General features: G+C 52.7%; 4 protein-coding genes across 4 annotated transcripts; 2 read left to right on the forward strand and 2 right to left on the reverse strand.

The window, feature by feature from the left end:
* Positions 1-2,543: 2,543 nt before the first annotated feature.
* Positions 2,544-4,679, forward strand: AYO20_00161 (NADPH-cytochrome P450 reductase; the record flags this gene model as incomplete). The annotated part of the gene is made up of 2 exons (XM_022638472.1): positions 2,544-4,322; positions 4,383-4,679. The coding sequence occupies 2 exons, from the start codon at positions 2,544-2,546 to the stop codon at positions 4,677-4,679; spliced, it is 2,076 nt and encodes a 691-aa protein (XP_022505437.1).
* A 1,449-nt stretch (positions 4,680-6,128) lies between these two features.
* AYO20_00162 (hypothetical protein) lies at positions 6,129-8,525 on the reverse strand (the record flags this gene model as incomplete). Its single annotated transcript, XM_022638473.1, has 1 exon — positions 6,129-8,525. One exon carries the CDS (start codon positions 8,523-8,525, stop codon positions 6,129-6,131), a length of 2,397 nt encoding a protein of 798 aa, XP_022505438.1.
* A 5,077-nt stretch (positions 8,526-13,602) lies between these two features.
* Positions 13,603-14,842, forward strand: AYO20_00163 (hypothetical protein; the record flags this gene model as incomplete). The annotated part of the gene is made up of 2 exons (XM_022638474.1): positions 13,603-14,058; positions 14,117-14,842. The coding sequence occupies 2 exons, from the start codon at positions 13,603-13,605 to the stop codon at positions 14,840-14,842; spliced, it is 1,182 nt and encodes a 393-aa protein (XP_022505439.1).
* A 1,261-nt stretch (positions 14,843-16,103) lies between these two features.
* On the reverse strand, positions 16,104-18,677 carry AYO20_00164 (hypothetical protein; the record flags this gene model as incomplete). The annotated part of the gene is made up of 1 exon (XM_022638475.1): positions 16,104-18,677. One exon carries the CDS (start codon positions 18,675-18,677, stop codon positions 16,104-16,106), a length of 2,574 nt encoding a protein of 857 aa, XP_022505440.1.
* Between the last annotated feature and the right edge of the window lie 57 nt (positions 18,678-18,734).

The following is an 18,734-nucleotide window of genomic DNA, read 5'->3' on the forward strand; positions in this document are numbered from 1 at the left end:
ATGGCCAGGCTCATCTTGATGCAGAGCATCGATCCTAGCCAAATCTTGCCGATGTGTGGAGAGGGAGAATCAAGGGTTGGGTGTTGGAATGGCAGCGGAAGAATTCCGAATGGACTTACGGTTATGCAACATTGTGCGCCCCTGTTGGCCGGCGTTGAAAAGAGGGCAGAGACTTCGTCATTGCGCTTCTGGACCTAGAAGCGCAAAGGTTGGGAGACCGTGGATGCGGTGCTTAGACGGAGAGGGAAGAGGAAAACCGCGATGAGTTGTGGTTGAAGTTGGAATTTTAATTGCCCGCAGCGAAGGAGGAGGTACAACGACGGATACCCACCAATCACAACACACTTACAAGGCCCCTCCAACCTGGAACAGGTCTACGAGATCAAAAGAAAGGGAAATACCTGTATAAAAGAGAGCGCCCATTCCATTATGTTTGTCTAGCGTGAGCGTAGGACGGTTTGTGAACAGACTGTCACTGTCCACCGAGTACAAATTGGCCGAATTCAAGTGCTACAACGTGCGATTCGCTGTCACATGGCACAAATGGTCGAATCATAGGAGGTCCGCCTGACGACTTTTGACGATTGATTCGGCCTACAAGCCAGGCACACCAATAAGTATCTCGCGCCATGGAAACAGAACCGACTAAAGGGAGAGCGTGATGCATTCTACAAGCGGGATGGGATCCTGACGATCACATTATCACGGTCCTGGTGTGCCTGGCTGACTTGCACCGGCGCCAACTGTGGTGTCCTCATCTCCTTCTCTTCGTCCAGCACGAAACATTGACACTTTGGAGGCGACCGCGCCTTATGTACGGGGTACAAAGGTCGTAATTTCTTGCCCATGTTTCGTAAGTTATTTTTGGGGCCGGCTCTTAGAGTGTCGTACCTACGACACGGAGTAGTCCGGGCGGGATTGCGATAGGCTTGTAAGATGTGAAGTCGATATACGAGGGAGGCGATCCTTTGCCACAGCTGCGGCGGCTACAGGGTTGGATCAGCGTTCAGCCTCAAGGGTGCGAATGTGAGAAGTTAGAGGACTCGTTAGAGGCATCTTCTCATATTGTGCTGACTGTGTTGGGAGGCTTACTCGTACACATAGATAAACAAGGAGGCCGCAGGTGCGTGCAGGGGATCTCCTGTGGTATTCGTGTCAATCAATGTGAATGGTGTGCGGCATGGATGTGGGGATGAGAAGGTCAGTTTTGTTGCCACCACATGAACCCACACACAATCGTACTTCGTATCCTGGAGCAGTCTTCGAAGTTGGTATCTACAAGTAAATATGTTGTTTTTACCGGGTTCGGTTACGAGCATCAGTGGAGGATCTTTGGATACTAGGTAGTTTCATTCATTCCTATGTGCAGTGTTGTACAAGTACTCAGTACAGGGTCTACTCGTTGCCATCACAATCAGATGCAGATGGGGCACCACAGTCAGCCATCACGGGAAGGCTACAAGCATTCTGCAGTGAGCGGCGGCGAACATTCAATGCACTTAATACCTGTACAAGACTAGAGGATAGAAATAAAAGGAAGGGAACCGTCGTTCTTCAACCTGTGTTTCGTCCAGGAGAAATTCAACTGCCGTCCTTCACCCGTTTGATCCCGCGGAGGAACCCCTCGAGGCTCCCAACTATCATCACCTCCCCCCCCCCCCACCCCCCCAATTCCGAGCACTCGTTCCGCCTATTATTGTGGCCGGCAAGTCACCCAGTCACCAACATCACGGGTGCCGAATAGCCACCGAAGTCACTGCGCACTTGCTCGCCGTTGGTTGCTGTCTCGCGCATCGTCGCGATTCTTCATCCGAACCCACCAAACAATTCCGCGACCTGACTTTGCCGTGGCACGCAGGCGGCCAAGTTTCTCCAGACCCCAGATCCTCTATATTTCTTCGATTCTCCCAATTGCCGGTCTACAAGCCTTACATTGACAATAGACATCCTAGTTTCGGTTTAAAATCTCCTGCGCTTGCTCACCTTCATCTTTTTTATTGCTCTACACCTTTGTGTTTCTTCAAGTCGAACCTCCAGGCGAGAAATTCAGTCGAAGGTTTCCATTCCCAACGGCGACGAACCAACCCCGATAAGGCCTCAACTAGCCCTATCGAGCATCCGCCATACTGACTGATTGGCCTCTATCTGAGCGTCCCCTGCTCTCGCACTCTGCAACCCCATCTCGCAGCTGGAACGCGACGCCGCCGAGCCCACACAAAGGCCAAAGCAAAAAAGGAGAAAACACCTAGCCTGCGCAGTCTACCCCACCAAGCCACCTAACACTCCCAAGGAGGGCCCAGGTGCACACCCTGCACATCTGCGCACCGGAATCTTGGCCACATCAGGCCACATACAGTTCGCGGCAGCCCAAAGTACCCGTCGAGCCCGTATCTCCACGCTGTCCAATTGCTCACCACCGAGCGGGCTGCGGTCGTATATAAGCAGCGTCGCTCTGCTTCTTTAGGACACCTCTTTTTTTGCACTTTCCGAACCAATTCGCAGACCTAATGTCCAGTGAGCCTCATCCCATACACATCCCCACCATGGCTCAGGTCGACACCCTGGACATTATTGTCCTCGTTCTGCTACTTCTCGGTAGCGTCGCCTACTTCACCAAAGGCACTTATTGGGGTGTCCCCAAGGACCCTTATGCCACATCTGCCCTCAATGGCAGCGCTTCCAAGAAAGGTTCCCGTAACATCCTGGAGAAGATGGAGGAGTCGGGCAAAAACTGTGTCATCTTCTACGGCTCCCAGACCGGTACCGCCGAAGATTATGCCTCCCGTCTAGCCAAAGAGGGCCATGCTCGCTTCGGACTGGCCACAATGACTGCTGACCTGGAAGACTACGACTATGAAAACCTCGACAAATTCCCCGAGGACAAAGTGGCCTTCTTCGTCATGGCTACCTACGGCGAGGGTGAACCCACCGATAACGCGGTCGAATTCTGGGAGTTCATGAACCAAGACCCTCCTTCCTTCTCCGAAGCCTCCGAAGATAAGCCCTTGGGCAACCTGAAATATGTTGCGTTTGGTCTGGGTAACAACACCTATGAGCACTACAACTCCATGGTCCGAAACTTGGACAAGATTTTGACCAAACTGGGTGCTGAGAGGATCGGGGCCGCGGGTGAAGGAGATGACGGTGCTGGTACCATGGAAGAAGACTTCTTGGCCTGGAAAGAACCCATGTGGGCTGCTCTGGCCGAGAAAATGGGATTGGAAGAACGCGAAGCTGTTTACGAACCAGTATTCAGCGTCGAAGAACGCGATGATCTGTCCCCAGAAAGTGACACTGTTTATCTAGGAGAACCGAACAAGAACCACCTCGAAGGCGCGCAGAAGGGCCCCTACAATGCCCACAACCCGTTCATCGCACCAATTGCCGAGTCCAAGGAATTGTTTACTGTCAAAGATCGAAACTGCCTGCATTGCGAGATCGACGTATCGGGCTCCGGCATCTCTTACACCACTGGGGACCATATCGCAATTTGGCCCACGAACGCAGGCATGGAAGTGGATCGATTGATCAAGACCTTTGGCCTGGAAGAGAAAAGACACAAGGTTATCAGCATGAAGGGTATGGACGCAACCGCCAAGGTGCCCTTCCCAACCCCAACAACTTACGACGCCGCTGTTCGCTATCATATGGAAATCTGCGCCCCTGTCTCGCGTCAGTTCTTAGCCACGCTCGCCGCTTTTGCCCCCAACGAGGATGCAAAGAAGGAAATGACCAAATTGGGTTCCGATGCCGACTACTTCAAGGAAAAGGTTGCCTCGCAGATGCTGAACATTGCCCAGGCGGTTTCGGCCGTCCATCCTGGACCGTGGTCCGCTGTCCCGTTCTCTTGCCTTGTGGAGGGTCTCAACAAGTTGCAGCCTCGGTATTACTCAATCTCATCGTCTTCACTTGTTCAACCCCAGAAGATCGCCATCACTGCAGTGGTCGAATCAATCCGCGTCCCCGGTGCCGGTCACATTGTTAAAGGCGTCACTACCAATTACCTTTTGGCCTTGAAGCAGAAGCAAAACGGAGATCCGGACCCATCACCTCACGGTCTCACGTACGCCATCACTGGTCCCCGCAACAAGTACGACGGTATTCATGTCCCCGTTCATGTCCGACACTCCAACTTCAAATTGCCGTCAAATCCCAGCAAGCCCATCATTATGGTCGGTCCTGGAACTGGTGTTGCGCCATTCCGAGGTTTCGTGCAGGAGCGTGCAGAACAAGCCAAGAGAGGCGAGGAGGTCGGGCACACGGTACTCTTCTACGGCTGCCGTCGATCGACAGAAGACTGGCTCTACAAGCAGGAGTGGGAGGTGAGTTTATTACTACCGTTGATCTCAGGAGTGACATTGGTTGCTAACAGAATATTCTAGGAATACAAGAAGATCTTGGGCGATAAATTGACCATCTTCAATGCCTTTTCCCGCGAGACCTCCAAGAAGGTCTACGTGCAACACCTGCTCAAAGAAAATGGCAAGTTGGTTAATGAACTCTTGCAACAGAAGGCCAATTTCTACGTTTGTGGTGATGCTGCTCATATGGCTCGCGAAGTCAATGAAGTCCTCGCTCAGATCATCGCTGCCGAGCGGGGCGTGGACGAGAAGAAAGCCGAACAAGTGGTCAAGAGCATGCGCAGCAGCGGCGTGTACCAGGAAGACGTCTGGTCATAATCAGCTACACCGGAGACAAATAATCTGGCGAACTTGGTGGAGCGTGCAAGTGTTGTGCAGCTGGTCGGAAATGATTACCACGCAGCCGACGTCCGTTATGCAGTTGAGCTTTGGCTTTGCATTCAATCACCAAACAGGCATTCGCATACCAAAAATCGAGGAGCGATCGGAACCGGGCAGGATAGAACGTGGAGTGAGTGGATGATGCGCACACGAAAAGAAAAAACCAACCACAAATCGTGTCACCGAGGGGAAGATCTGCCCTCCGGGGGTATTTCCCCCAGTTCTGGGACGAAGATCGGAAGGGCCCCTTGGAAAGAATCGGAAATGTTTACCTTGTGTGTGTCGGTGTACATCACATGGACACATCTCGCCAATTTGTTGTGGGGTTGGGTTGATTGGAACCGATGTAGTGGGGGTTTCGATGACTTTCCGCGTCTTCGGAGAGAACAGGGTCGCCACAAGAATCCTAATGCGTTCGGGGAGATTCTCTTCCCATCCCGTGGGACCAATTCTTACCTCCTCCGGCCTCCGGCCTTTGACCTTGGACCTTGGAAGCATTATCCCTGGAGTCGTGTTCTGCATGTGGGGCTCGGGATCAACAGGACTGCTTGCTTCGCTATCATGACTTGTTTGAACGAACTGGGCGTCGACCGGAGTTTTAGACTATGGGCGAACTAGACAACTTGGGGTCGGACGTTTACTCTTTCGATGCAGAATTTCTTGTTAGTCACAAGCGAAAAGAGACGAGTGGATTTTGTTTTGTTTTTCTGGGGGGGTCCGGGGAGGGTTGCGTCAAGTTTTGTTTCGTTGGGACTTGCATACATACTCCTCAACCACGCTGAAGGCTGGCTGGCTGGCTTGAAGATTGGTGCAAACTGGCTTCTGTACCTATGCAATCGCGCTCTAGATCGCACCAGAGAAGACCGATGGTGCCGACTCAGGCCATCACAGTCACAGTCACTGACACAGTCAAAGACTCAAAGATTGGAGCCAGACAGACCCCCAAAATCAAACTAAAAAAAAGCCGAAACAGATTCAAGAGAGAGACACCGAGAGAGAGAGAAACATAAATAAGAATGTCCATCTACATACACACTGCTTTATCTTCCTGGTTTGAGAAATTCATGGTCAAGTCAATCAACGAACCACCAACAGTCAACAGCCAACAGCCAACAGTCAACAGCCATCGCACTCGGTAGGCTCCTTCCTGCACCTGTAGATACGCCCATCTACTACTTACTCGTTGTCTTCAATCCACGCAGATACCACTCTGTCTCTTTTTCAGTCACGTCTCCACGTCTCCTTGACTCCACTGTTCCGGTCTGGAGGCGTACCGGAGATAGAGATCCCACATTTCATCTCATCTGCTCATTTGTCGTTTCCTCACTGTCATATCCCGTCGTCGTCGTCGTATGGTCTTCGGCCATCATCATATCATCATCATCGTCATCCGTGATTCACCTTCTCCCACACCCCGGCAGCCCTGGCACAGGCATCTTGCAACGCAAATATATCAGCTCGCGATTCTTCCAGGAATCCCTCTTGCTCGTCACCAGCACCCCCTCCTCGCATTCCTCCTTCTCCAGGGGCAGTGGTTGAAGCCGATGTCTGCGCGTGCTCAAGCAACTCAACTACAAAATCCAGCGCCTTGTTCAAGGACGACAGATGAGCAGAAATCCGAGCTTTGAGCGTCGAGGCTGGGTGCTGAGATAACGGTAAATGTGGAAGCACAATGCAGATGAGATTGAGGGTCGAGATGTAGAAGGGCATTGAGAGGAGAAATTCTGACAATTTATCCGGGGATGGTTCTTCAGGCAAAGTCGCAGAAGTTGATGCTGTCGTGGAGGAGGTGGAGGAGACAGTGAATGTGGCTATATCCGGCGGGAAGAGGAGATCGACCAGTGCAGCTGTTATATCGTCCCTATCTTCAGTCGCCTCTGCCTCAGAGGTCGCGTCTTCCGGGGTTATAAGGACTGCCGCAGGATCCAAAGCACCGACCGCTGGGGCACCCTCTTCAGCCAGGCCTTGCGTTCTTGCCCTAATCCATTGTGAAAATTCCTCCTTCAGCCAGTCCACCCCTACAGCCTTCAATGCCCCGAGTTGCTGCGGAGGGGCGAGGGGGATCGGATGCGGCTGCAAAGCTGAAGTGCTTCTCGTGAGCCCCGTCTCTTCGTCGATCCCTGGAGCTGGAGGTTCGTTCGCCTCCAAGTCATCCTCAATTTCCGCCCAGTTAGTGCTGAGCGTGTCTCCTCGAAGCGTTTGCGCAATGACCTGTAAGCGCACGGTCGGGTCTGGATACGCGTGTAGCAGTCTTGTGGCGATGTAGTGTGCCGAATCACGGAGAGAGGGGTAAGGTGTGATGGTAAAGAGTTGCGTCAATGTGCTTATCAAAAGGAGGAGTTTGGCTGGAGAGGGCTGTGGTGTTGTTGGCGCAGAAGAGACTGCCAGAGATCTTTTGTACAGAAGAGAGAGAAGCGAATCCTGGAGCGGTGGCAGGGGTATTGACGGGGTTGCGCTGAGGGGAAACGAGTGAGCGATGAGTTTTGTCAGCTCAGAGGTGGTGAGCAGCACCTCTGCCTCAGACGGAGTCATATAGGATTGGTAAGCGTGGAGGAAGATGACACCGGCTCGAGGGAAGGGAATTTGAGATGGCGTGGTCGGGTATTCCGAAGGTGCATTATCCTTGTCATGGTAGGGGTTCCCAGCGTCTTCGTCCTCATCTTCATAGACTAGTTTTGTAATCTCTTGGTTTGGGTCGAGTCGCATCTGTTTGCTGATTGAGAGGAACCGTGCCAGAAGGGCATCGCGTTCCTTCAATTCTGGCGTTTTCTCCCAGACCTCAGTCTCTGTCGGTCTACCAGGCACGACTCTTTTGGGCTCGCGATACTCCCGTAGTCGAGCGGTCCACGACATGGAGGGATGGTCATGAGCTGCAAGCGAGGACATGTATTCATCCAGGACTTCAAGTAGCACGGCGTCAAGTAGTCGAAAAATGATGGCCTTTTCACCCTGCGAAGGCTCACTGACCCCGGTATCTTCCTCTTCAGCCCTAGCCTCGGGATCTGGCAAAGGTGCTGCGGTCGCAGGCACATCCTGTGGAAGTGTGCTCGACGACGGGCCCTCACCTTGGGTGCTGGTGCGAGGCGGCAAAGGTGGCCGTTTCTTGCCAGATATCTTCTCCAACATGGTCAAAAATGAGGAAGTAGTCACGGTTGAGATGGGAACCTGCCGATAAGCACCGAGGGCGGCCGGCAGAGACGTTGCAAGGAAGCGACTAGGGAACTGTGTTTTGATCCTAGGGTGGAGAATGCCCAACATATTGAAGAGTGCTTGCAGCTGCAATGCCTTGACCGACACTATTTCATGGACAGCACTCGACTCGCCACTGGCTTTATCAGCAGGAACAGCGGCAGGCATGCCCTGTAGGGTCATCTGTCCAAGGTGCACTCGAGGTGCTTCACCCGGGAACGTCGGTAGCTCGTCTTGGTCATATCTCTCATCGAAGTCGTCCTCATTGTCAGAGGCCTGGACTGGATCACTCAACTTCTCTAGTTCTTCGGCAACGCGAACAACGACTTCTCTCGGATTGCCCCGTCGAGCAACGATCTCCAAGCATCGATTGGCCTCTTCAGGGGTATCTTTCAACATAGGAAGGAGAAGTTTCAACAGATCCCAACCGATTTCTTCGGCAAGCTTGCCATCATCGTCGCTGAGAAGTCTGCTCAGTGTGGGAAGGTTGTGAGGTGTCAATTGATACTCCAGCAACGTCAGGTAAGTCATGTAATCGGTGGCCGGCGGCAAGGCGGAAACAAGAGGATCGTCTGCGCCAGCTTGAGTAGCCATTGTTAGAGGGGATCGTGCCGGCGTTCGGCAGTTATCCTGGGATTCTACTAGGGTTCGACGACTGAAGAGGGGTCGATCAGAGCACGCGACATGTATTGGTAGATGCACAATCAGTTCTTGCAGAGGAGCTGAAGAGGCAGTGGGAAGGATAGAGGGGAGACGCAGCTCTGACCACAAGTAATGTGAGCGTAAACGTTGATGGATTCGTCATTCGACAAGTTGATGGGGGAGGGCGAGTTGTTGATGTGAGGTTCAAGTTGACGTTGAATGCCACTTTGGGATTTGTCGTCATTTGATTTCTTGGCAGCCGCAAGGAGCATCGCGCACATTGGAATATAAATACGGAAGTAATACTTCATCTTCATCTCCCATGGGTAGTGGACTCACTCGTCCATACCTCGAATGCTGTCTGCGCACTCTGCTTGCCGTCTCTCTTCTCCGAAATCGAAAGGTAGGTGTGTCATCGCGATCAAACGAGTATTGTTTACCTCTCCTAAAACGCCTTCAACGCAATCACCACAATGCACGTACAGTACCTCTTATGCCATCCTTTGTTACGGTCCTGACTCTCAACCCGTGATTGCTTGGCCATGGTGAACGCATTTATTTTGATCTGGATCCCCAAATTAGCTGAGTTGGCGCGGCATTGATACCCATAGCCCGCACTGTTGGAGGTTAGAAAAGGCAACGCTAGATGCAACTTGGTGCCGTGTTATTAATCAGGTCCATACCTACGAGTCCCTAGCTGAGGAGAAGGATGGTCTCAACGGGTGCGAAACCTTCAATGCGAGGTCGTTCCTCGACCTGGAGATTGATTTTCTGAGATATTCTCGGATCAAACAAGAACCTTCTCGCAAAAGAGAGCGAACGCCTTCGTCACGACCAGACTCTCGCATCGGAGAATTTCTTTTGTCGCATAGAAATTTCCCGGTTTGCCGGCGGCCTCGAAATTTTAATCTCCTTCACTGCCTCATGAGAAAGAAGCAAGGTGGTCTTCCACAGCTGAGATGTCTCAAAAGAAGCATTGGCAGCCCCCAGCACACTTAGCCTCAGCCAGACATGGTGTGATTGCCACGTGGGTTTCCCCAAGAAATCACGAATTGAGATTTGGGTGGCGCAAGACTAGGGGAAATAAATGGCATCTAGTGCAGCCTCCGGCGGTGCCACACCGACCACTGGATGCGGAAAGCCCGCTCAACCTCCAAATGATACCGAATACGACGCGACGCGGACTGAAAGGGGTATGATTACTCGTACCCAGGCACCCAGTCCGCGTGGGAAGATACAGGGTCAGGGGAGTCAGACAAAGTTCCCATTTTCGTCCCGCTGGAATTGGCTCTCACAGACTAATGAACATACTCGTATGGTAGGGATCATGAATTGAGTTCCGTCAGGACCGTTTTCACAGGGGAGTCGCTCAAGGAAAAAAGCACCCGGGATCGACGCAACAAACTTGTCAACTTTTTCGCAAGTTCGACGGAACTTTTGCGGAGAATAATTGACGACCCGAAATGTACCCTGGCGGATCGAGCCTCTTTCTCGCTTGTCCGCCGTCATCGATCCTAATTAGGCTTTTGAGGCGCCATCCTCGGAAAACCTGGTGCGCCCGGCCTGGAGTGGGAAGCTTAACGACGATCTCTCCTCCTTTCAGAAACCAATAGTGCCTTGATCGACGGGTGTTCTCCAACACTCTAACTATTGAACACAAAATAAGATGACCGAATTGAAAACACCCGGGTTGATGCTTGTGGCAGCCAGTCCCCTTTAGGCACACTTGGTACATCCACGCAAGTGCAGAGAGACGTCAGTTGGCTGACATGCTTGAGAGTGCAATGCCAGGGGGTCCTTATACATTCCCGGATATGCCATGTCAACCCCGACACTGTCATGGTGGGCAGGGTCTAGAGATGACCGCTTCCCACAGAATGAGCAGAAAACCAAACAAGGATGACCTCCGCCCCGGCTTAGTACCATCATTCCTACCAGCACTAGCAACGGCACGAGGACCGTGTACGAGCTGCAATATTGAACATGTACTCGCTGGACTCAGTAGACAATAATGGGACTTGGCTGATTGGTGAAGGCCTGTCAACTTGTCTCTCAACCCAATGGGGGCACGCGACGGTCATTCGCCTACTACCGTGTCCAAATTATTTATGGAACCCTGCTCCAGGACCAGGAGGATATATCCCACATGGCCTAGCACATACTCATACAGAACTCGTACGAGGGTGCCCTGTCTTCCTCCTGGGAGTCCCAAAAAGGGAGTTCATAAACAGCCCAGCCGGAGGATTCCCACCAAGCGAGAAACCAGCGCAGTGTGTCTCAACCAACAGGAGATTCCTCGCAGACTTCCGGGTCCATCGGTATTGATCCGAAACCCCTGGTCTGGCTGAAGCATCTTGGACATGGCATTCTGGGCCACCGACAGTGGCCACCACTGAAGATTGGCGCAGATATCCAATCAACGGCCCAACTTGTAGCAAAGCCGACATCAAGGGCAAATACAAGCGATGAAACCCTCGAGTATCTGTGGCAGAAACAAGACCGAGATCCGGGCAGCATTAGCCACCCGGACGCACAGGGGCCTGCAAAGCCAACATCACTTGCTTTCCGAGACGACGTCAGCTTGCCTGGGGGTGTAGGTAGGACTTTTGGGGCGGCATCTCCCGGGAAGGAAAAGAGACAGAAGAAGTCCAGGGGCAACTCATTTCGACATCCTACGAAGGAAAAATCGAACCAAGATTCTCTTATCGATTGCGTCTATTCCTTCGGTCTGGGGCCCCCCCTGCTACATGCTGGAAATGCAGTGGCTGAAGAAAGACGAAGAATATGACGATGGTCAGAAGAATGAAAGACCCAACAATCATTATTGAACCCACTATCGGGCCCCGCCTCGGATGCCTAAAAGCCAGAGCCCGATTGACACCAAAACAACAATAAACAAAGAAGTGAGAAGAGGTCTCAGTGACTCCCCAACTTGTCAGTAGGATTTGTGGGACTTGGGAGCCCACCGCGGAGGTTCGTAGCTCGTCATCGGGTGGTACAGCTGTGACTATTTCTGGCCAAAGGCAGCCCGATAGTCAACACCTTGAGATTGGCAGAACGACATCAGATCCCCGACCATGCGAGCATTGCTGCTCAGTCTTTACCCCTTTGGACGCTGGTTTGAATACCCCTGGCTGAATCGCGGCCACTGGTAGGCGAACTACTTCCTACTTCCTCGAAACAAGGCAAAAATCCTGCCAGCCCAAGTCCAGCCTGGATCTCTTGGGGGGGCCAAAAGGCTTTACCCTCTCCTGTTGCATCATGGCAATGCCTGTCAATGATTCGGTCGTTTCGGCCAGAAGCCGTCTGGTCTTGTCTCTCCCCTGTTTCTCCATGTTTGCGAACCTGTCGCCAATCGACGTTGCTATCAAGGCTCCGTTCTCAACGGCCGGCCTTGCCCAATTGCTTTACCCAATTCAGGCTCTGTCCGCCCAATGGTGAGAACCTTGAGCCCTGAACCTTCTGGGGGAATTGGGGCAAAGAAGGCTCTCGATTGGCAGGCCAGAGTGTTTTCTTCCGCGACTTCTGCAGAGCACAACCCAGGTCAAGGAATTTCCCATGACAATCCATTCGGACTGGGCGAAGCTTACTTGTCCAAGTATTCTTTTTGAGTGCTTGTTACGTTGGCCACCCTTTTTGCGCCTTGCCCTGTGCGTCTCGAAACCTCTTGGAGCAAAATCAGGCAGTGCTTACCACCCAGGGCAAAGCCCATTTTGTTCCAGCTGGCCTCATGTTCCCCGCCTGCCTGGGGGGCGGATTGTGGCTGGTGCCATCGCGTCGCTGGCTTGCCGAGACACCACTATCTGGTGCCACCGACCTAGACATGCACACCATGGCACCGTGGCTCTCGCGACGGGCGGCGAAACATTGTCCACACAACCCTGCGGGATTATAGAATGTCGCAATTGACAGCGGAAGACGGGGCCAAGTGTCCGCTCCGACGCAAAAGCTAATGCAGACCTTTTTCAGCTTCTCGGCTTCCTGGATCCCTGGATCTCATGAGGAGTGGGCTTCGTATCCATACCAGGGTGGAGCTGTTAACCGGGACTATTGGGTCAGGTACTCCGTCTACTGCCTCTCAATAGAGCAGATCGCCGTCACGGTTCACGAACATGAGGAAATTTGTCTGCTGCTCAGGTTCCCGCTTTGTCTCTGGGTGGCCCAGAGGCGGCTGCCCTTGCATAACAGACGAACACGTCTACGACCGCATTGGCCCGCGTCTCTGACAATTGAGTTCGGTTCTCTGGCCCTGTCATGACTTCCGGATCATATCCACCGAATCTTGATTCTTTCCTACTTGAACTCATCGTGGACCGCGGACCACTGAGTCCAGACGTTCCTTTCTCGATTTGACGCACAGTGATTCGCTCTGGTGCAGCTGGCGCGCTGTGCCTCTTGGATTTGCCCGAGTTTGACGACCTCCCAACTTCTGTTCAATCGTTTGAACCCTCGACATCAGGCATCTTTACTTGGAATAATTCTGTTTGGTTAATATTGGTTGCATATCAAATTGGGGGCCAGGAGGGAATCTGACCAAACTTGAGCAGGTAGGCAACACAACTCTGGTGGATATGTTGTGTCCAGTTTCCCCTTCAGTCCATTGGGTATTGACGCAGTACACTGACTCGGGCCCAAAGCACTCGCGACGGACATCTAAGTAAGCGTCGGAGGTACATTCGGTACCTGGTTGAGCGAGGCAGAGTCACTTTGGAATTCGGAAACGACATCTGAGCACGGACATTTGAAGGAGAAGCGGCATTGCAGTCACCGGGGCCATCGTTCCGTCAACGAAAAGCTGTGCACGGGAAAAGGGAAAGGGGAAAAGGGAAAACGGGCAGTCTATGCGATCTTCGAACGAGCTTCGTGGGAAACGAACCTGATGCAGCATTCACGCCCACCTCAGTTCGCTCTTTGTCCGTCCTTCAAGAAACACCGGTCCAGCCTCGACAACTCAAGATTCACCATAGAGCATCTCACTCTGCCGAAGCCAGTCGCCGCGCCCATCTGGGCATCTCTCCCCACCCCTCCCATGTCCGGTTCTCCTCCACCGGAACCTCCTGCTGAACCTGCCCAGATCGCCGGTCGAAGAAGAAAGCGATCTCGATCCTACTCTCCTCCAACTACAACATCAACAGTCACCACGACGGCCGCCGCAGTTGCTCCCCCTGTAGCGCCGTTGGACATCGCTGTCCCTCGGCCAAGTGCGGTATCAAGAGGTGGGGAGACCATTACCGAACTCGCCGTGCAACCAGGGCCGTATGCGCTGAACTATCCGCTACCCCCTGCTCCATATCAATCTGCGTCGAGTTTACCACCGACATCCTTTGGCGGACCTTCGCCACGGTTGGCACTGAGTCCTGTTTCACCACGCGCTACTCGAAAACCTAAGGCGCACGTCGCATCGGCTTGTGTGAATTGCAAGAAGAAGCATCTGCGGTGTGACAGCAGTCGCCCATGTCGGAGATGTGTACAGAGCGGTAAAGAGGTGCGCAGATTGTGGGATTTCCCTGTCTGGTGAACTGAGCTGATGACTATTTCTCTAGGACTCCTGCAAAGATGTCGAGCACAAGAAGAGAGGCCGGCCACCGTTGAAACCAGACGACGCTTCTTCAAGACGGCAGTTTGAGGCAACACTGACTCCTTTGTCCGGACGTCTAGGAGAAGCCCCGAGGAGATTCGGGGATCCGTCAATGTATGCCGCAGCACCAGGATATCCACCTCTGAGGCCGTATACTGCAACAACACCTCGGTTGGGGCAGCCAAGATCACCAGCCTTCACTTTACACGGCCCGGCATCGATATCACCGAGTCTGGCAATGGCAGAAGGGCCATTTGTGCCTGCCTCGTCAAGGCAATACCATGGCAGCATGGCTCCAATGCCCGGACAGGTCTCCTCGTCCTACAGCCCTTCTCAACCAGAATCAGCCTTCCGAACGCTAGGGTATGCCAGTAGCTACAACTACCCGTCCCAGCAACAGCAAGTAGGACATCATGGATATTACCCTTCGAACCCTATCTTTCCACGCCCTTCATCATCCTTGTCCTCCGAACAGCTGCCCCCCATGAGCACATCCTCCGGTCTTCAGCTACCACCGATCCTACCAGCACCTCAAGGTCCGATCGACCCAGCGATCGTGCAGCAGTTTCCACAACAAACTCTCCCGAACCCACGAGGACAGCAGGGAAGCAGAAATGAAGGGACACAAGGGCCAGATCCAAAGAGACCGAAGATGGACATCCAGGGCATCCTAGGTCCCCGAAATGAATGATCAGGACGACCCCCCTACGTGTACGACGGGACCGAGACACGCACAAGAATCACCATCGCCATGATCGCGCATATCATACGAGACCCTTTCCTTTGTCGAATGAAGCAACGAGCACCTGGGTGGTAAAGCTGGAGCATAATCATTCTGTTTTGTCACAATTTTCAAATTTTCTGTACAACTATTCTTCATCGGGTACAAAAATGCTCCGTGCAGGACACGGGGACGGATTTGTACCTTTTCTAACGGACGCAAAGAGAATGAGCAACGGCAGAAGAAAATCTACGTGCCCCTTTTCGGAAAAGAGGGATAATTTCAACGAGACACACCAAGTCGGGCGGCGTCCAAAGTCGATTTTTTCGACCCCGGAACGCAACGAATCTCATATCGATGCTTTTTCGATACCCGATCTATACACAAATCGGTCAACAGTACAAGATAGAATCTACATGAAATCGGTCAGCATCGCGAGGCCAGCCCGCCTAGTATGCCATGAAGCCCAGTCGATGGGATCTTTTGTGACCATACGATGTCCCGGATGCAACGAGCAAAGATCCACGAGCTTTTTCCTTTGTGGCAGGATTGTTATTTGTACATAGCCTCACAAGAAGACATTCTCAAACTGGAACAGTCGCCAAACCCAATGAATCTCGAGTAAATCGCAAGGGAGAAGTCCGTCAAAACACCGATTTTGGGAGACGGGATGCTTCGACCGACCGTCACCCTGAACGAGATCTCGGCCCATGTGTCGATTGACGGATACATCGTGGCGAAAGAACCCGATAATGATGATAAAACAGGGTATTTGGCGACTCGGGAACACGGCACGGCATGGGCTCATCCCTGGGTACGCAGAGTCGTTGGGATGGGAACATTGGTTGTTGTTGTTGTTGTTGTTGTTGTTGTTGTTGTTGTTGGGCCTTTTTGTCGGATTGAATGAAATACGATTGTAACGGCCTCTTTTTAATTGGGACGAACAATGATGGGAACGGGCAAAACGGGGCTTAATCCGCTCGCTGGCGGGCACATGAAGAAAGCAGAAACAGATTTAATTTTCCATTTTGAAAAACCATAAAGGTTGCGTAGCGGGTTTTTCTTTTTTCATTCGTTGTGATATGAACAGAATATGGCTTCACTTCAATCTTCACCCTGGTAGGTATAGAAAACGCCGATGGGAGCGAGAAGTACAACACAGCACAGCACACAAAATATATATCCAAGCACACACATGGGTACTCGCTGAGCTCTCTCCTCCGCGTTCCTCCTACCCAGAAGTCGCGAGAAGACCAGTGGCCAAAGCCTCGAGATCCTCCAGCGTCTGTGGCTGCTGCTGCCGCGCGGTGGTGCCGCGGTTGTTTTTCTTTGGGCGTTTGGTCTTTTTCTTCCGATTGTTGTGCTCATCGTCGTTGTCAGACGCGGACGGCGAGTCTTGGAACCATTTCCTCTGGCGTTTCGGTTTGGGTTCAGGTTCAGGTTCGGCAGAGGGGTGAAGTCGAAGAGGTCCATCGTCTTCTGCGTCGACATCGAGATCACCCTCATACGGAACGAGTTGGACACCGTCTCCCTCGACATCTCCGTCCCTAGTAGACTCCATGCGCTGCTGTTGCTGCTGCTGTCTCTCTCTCTCCTTCCGTTTCTCCTTCTTCTCGCGCCTCTTGCCCTTCGCGATCTCCTTGTCGACTGCATCCGCCTCCCTCGCCCTCTCGGCCTCGCGCTCCAGGAACGCCCGTCTCTCCTCCTCGGCCGCCGTGAACTCGCTTTCGTCGCGGTACGCTTTCTTGTCCTTGGGCGTGTCGCTGTCCGAGTCGAACGTGAGGTGCGCCCCCCTCCCGCGGTACTTGAGCAGCTTTTTCTTCGAGGCGAGCAGCTTCTCGCGCCGGTGCGAGTCGATTTTGAGGGCCGGAGCGTCTGGGTTGGTGGAGAGTTTAATGCTTTTTAGTTCGAGAGAAGTTCTGGAGTCCGAGTTTCCTTTGGCTGAGGAAGAGTCGATGTCGTTGCTGTCGCTATCCTGGTCGAGATCTGAGTCGCCGGCAACGAAGCGGCGTTTCACTGAGAGAAAATCGTCCACTTCGTCACTGGGAGTGGCCTTGTTTTCTGCCTTGATTCTTTCGTCATCGTCGTCGCTGCTGTTGTCTTCCTCGTCGTCTTCAATCAGTTTCGTGTAATGCTCGGCTAAGACGTCCTGGTTGCGCCGCTCAAACATGCGGTCGTACTTCGTCCTGACACCCCCGTTCCGTTTTTGTTTCGACCGCGCCTCGCCTTCAGCATCACTCTCGTCGCTACTCGACTCCAGGGCAGCCAGGAGTTGTCTCGGGGCATTTTTCTTGGCCTTTGCATCCTCTCCCTTGACAAATTTGACGCGGGGTGCACCAGGAAGTCCTAAGCTCGCCGCAAAGGCTTCCAAGTCGAGGTTTTTCAGGTTGAATGTCTCCTTATCCTTCTGAACGTGGACACTGCGCACGTAGCTGATGAAGGCTTTCTGTCCCAAGTGCTTTAATTCGGGATCCTTGAAACACATATTCTGCAACTGGTTCCGAATGGTTTGCTGCATTTTCTTTTGCCGTACATTGATCTTCTCCAGGCTGACTTTCTTTTTCGCTAGCGCATTCAGCATCCCGTCTTCTTCGCTCGGGTCAAGGAATAAAACAGCCCGGCCGTCATGCTCGAACCTTGCCGTTCGCCCGACTCGGTGAATATAAGTGTCAGCGTCTTCCGGACAGTCGACCTGGACAACCCAGTCAACAGCAGGAAAGTCCAATCCCCGAGCAGCCACATCTGTTGAGAACAAGCACACGTATTTACTGTTTGAGTATTTCGTGGTGATCTCAACCCGCGCTGTCTGTTTTTGCCGCCCATGCAGGTGAAGCAAGGGAATACCAGGCTGAAGGTGTCGGAAGGCTTCGTACACAAATCGAACCTGCTTGCCGCTGCTTAAGAAGACCAAGATTTTCTTTTTGACGTTTGCACGAATGAATGACCACAAGGTATCGAGCTTATCTGCCAGCGGAGTGACGACATAGTTCTGTTGTAGAGACGTGGGCGTGGCGCTATCGGCGGCTTCGTGGACGGAGACAAATTCGGGGTCTTTCAGATTCAGTCTGGCAAGATCAGAGACCTTCTTGGTCTGGGTGGCGCTGAACATGAGAGTTTGCCTGTCCCGTGGAAGATGCTCGAGGAGAGCGTCGATGGTCTGCTTGAACCCCATGTCCATGATTCTGTCCGCCTCGTCCAATATCAGCATCTGTAAATTTCCAATGTCCAATTCCGCCGTCTGATCCATGTGCTGTAGCATTCTCCCAGGCGTGGCAACCAGAATGTTCATACGTCCCAGTCGCTCTCTCTCCTCCTGTAGACTTTTGCCCCCGATCACCAAACCAGCAGAGAAAGTGTGGTTGCGGCCAACTTTCCGCAGTACCTCAAAGATCTGAATGGCCAATTCTCGGGTGGGAGAGAGTATCAGCGCCCCCAGGCCATCGTATTCGGTCCATCTTTTGCGGTACAAGTTCTCTAGGACAGGTACCAGAAATGCCAGTGTCTTCCCCGAGCCCGTTTTTGCTGCGCCCAGGATATCCGCACCCTGCAATGCCAGCGGGATGGTCCTGCTCTGGATGGTCGTCAAGATTTTGAAGTGAGAAGCTGCGAGACCGTCTTGAGTCGCTTGACATAGTGGGAGGTCGACGAAGTTCTCTGGTGGAGGTGCAGATTTTGGATCGAAGTTGGCGACCCGTTGAGCGAGGGCCTCGAGATCTTCCTCTTCTCGTTTACGTTTGAGTGCCCTAGGCCTCTGAAAATCTTTCCTCGGGCCCTTTGTCCCTCTCCGATACCCCTGGGACCCCATCGCAGCAATGTGAAAACTTTGGCTGGGACAATTGACGAATGAATTTCTGCGAGGACT

This window comes from Fonsecaea nubica, assembly GCF_001646965.1.
Source record: "Fonsecaea nubica strain CBS 269.64 chromosome Unknown Scaff1, whole genome shotgun sequence".
Classification (NCBI taxonomy): domain Eukaryota; kingdom Fungi; phylum Ascomycota; class Eurotiomycetes; order Chaetothyriales; family Herpotrichiellaceae; genus Fonsecaea; species Fonsecaea nubica.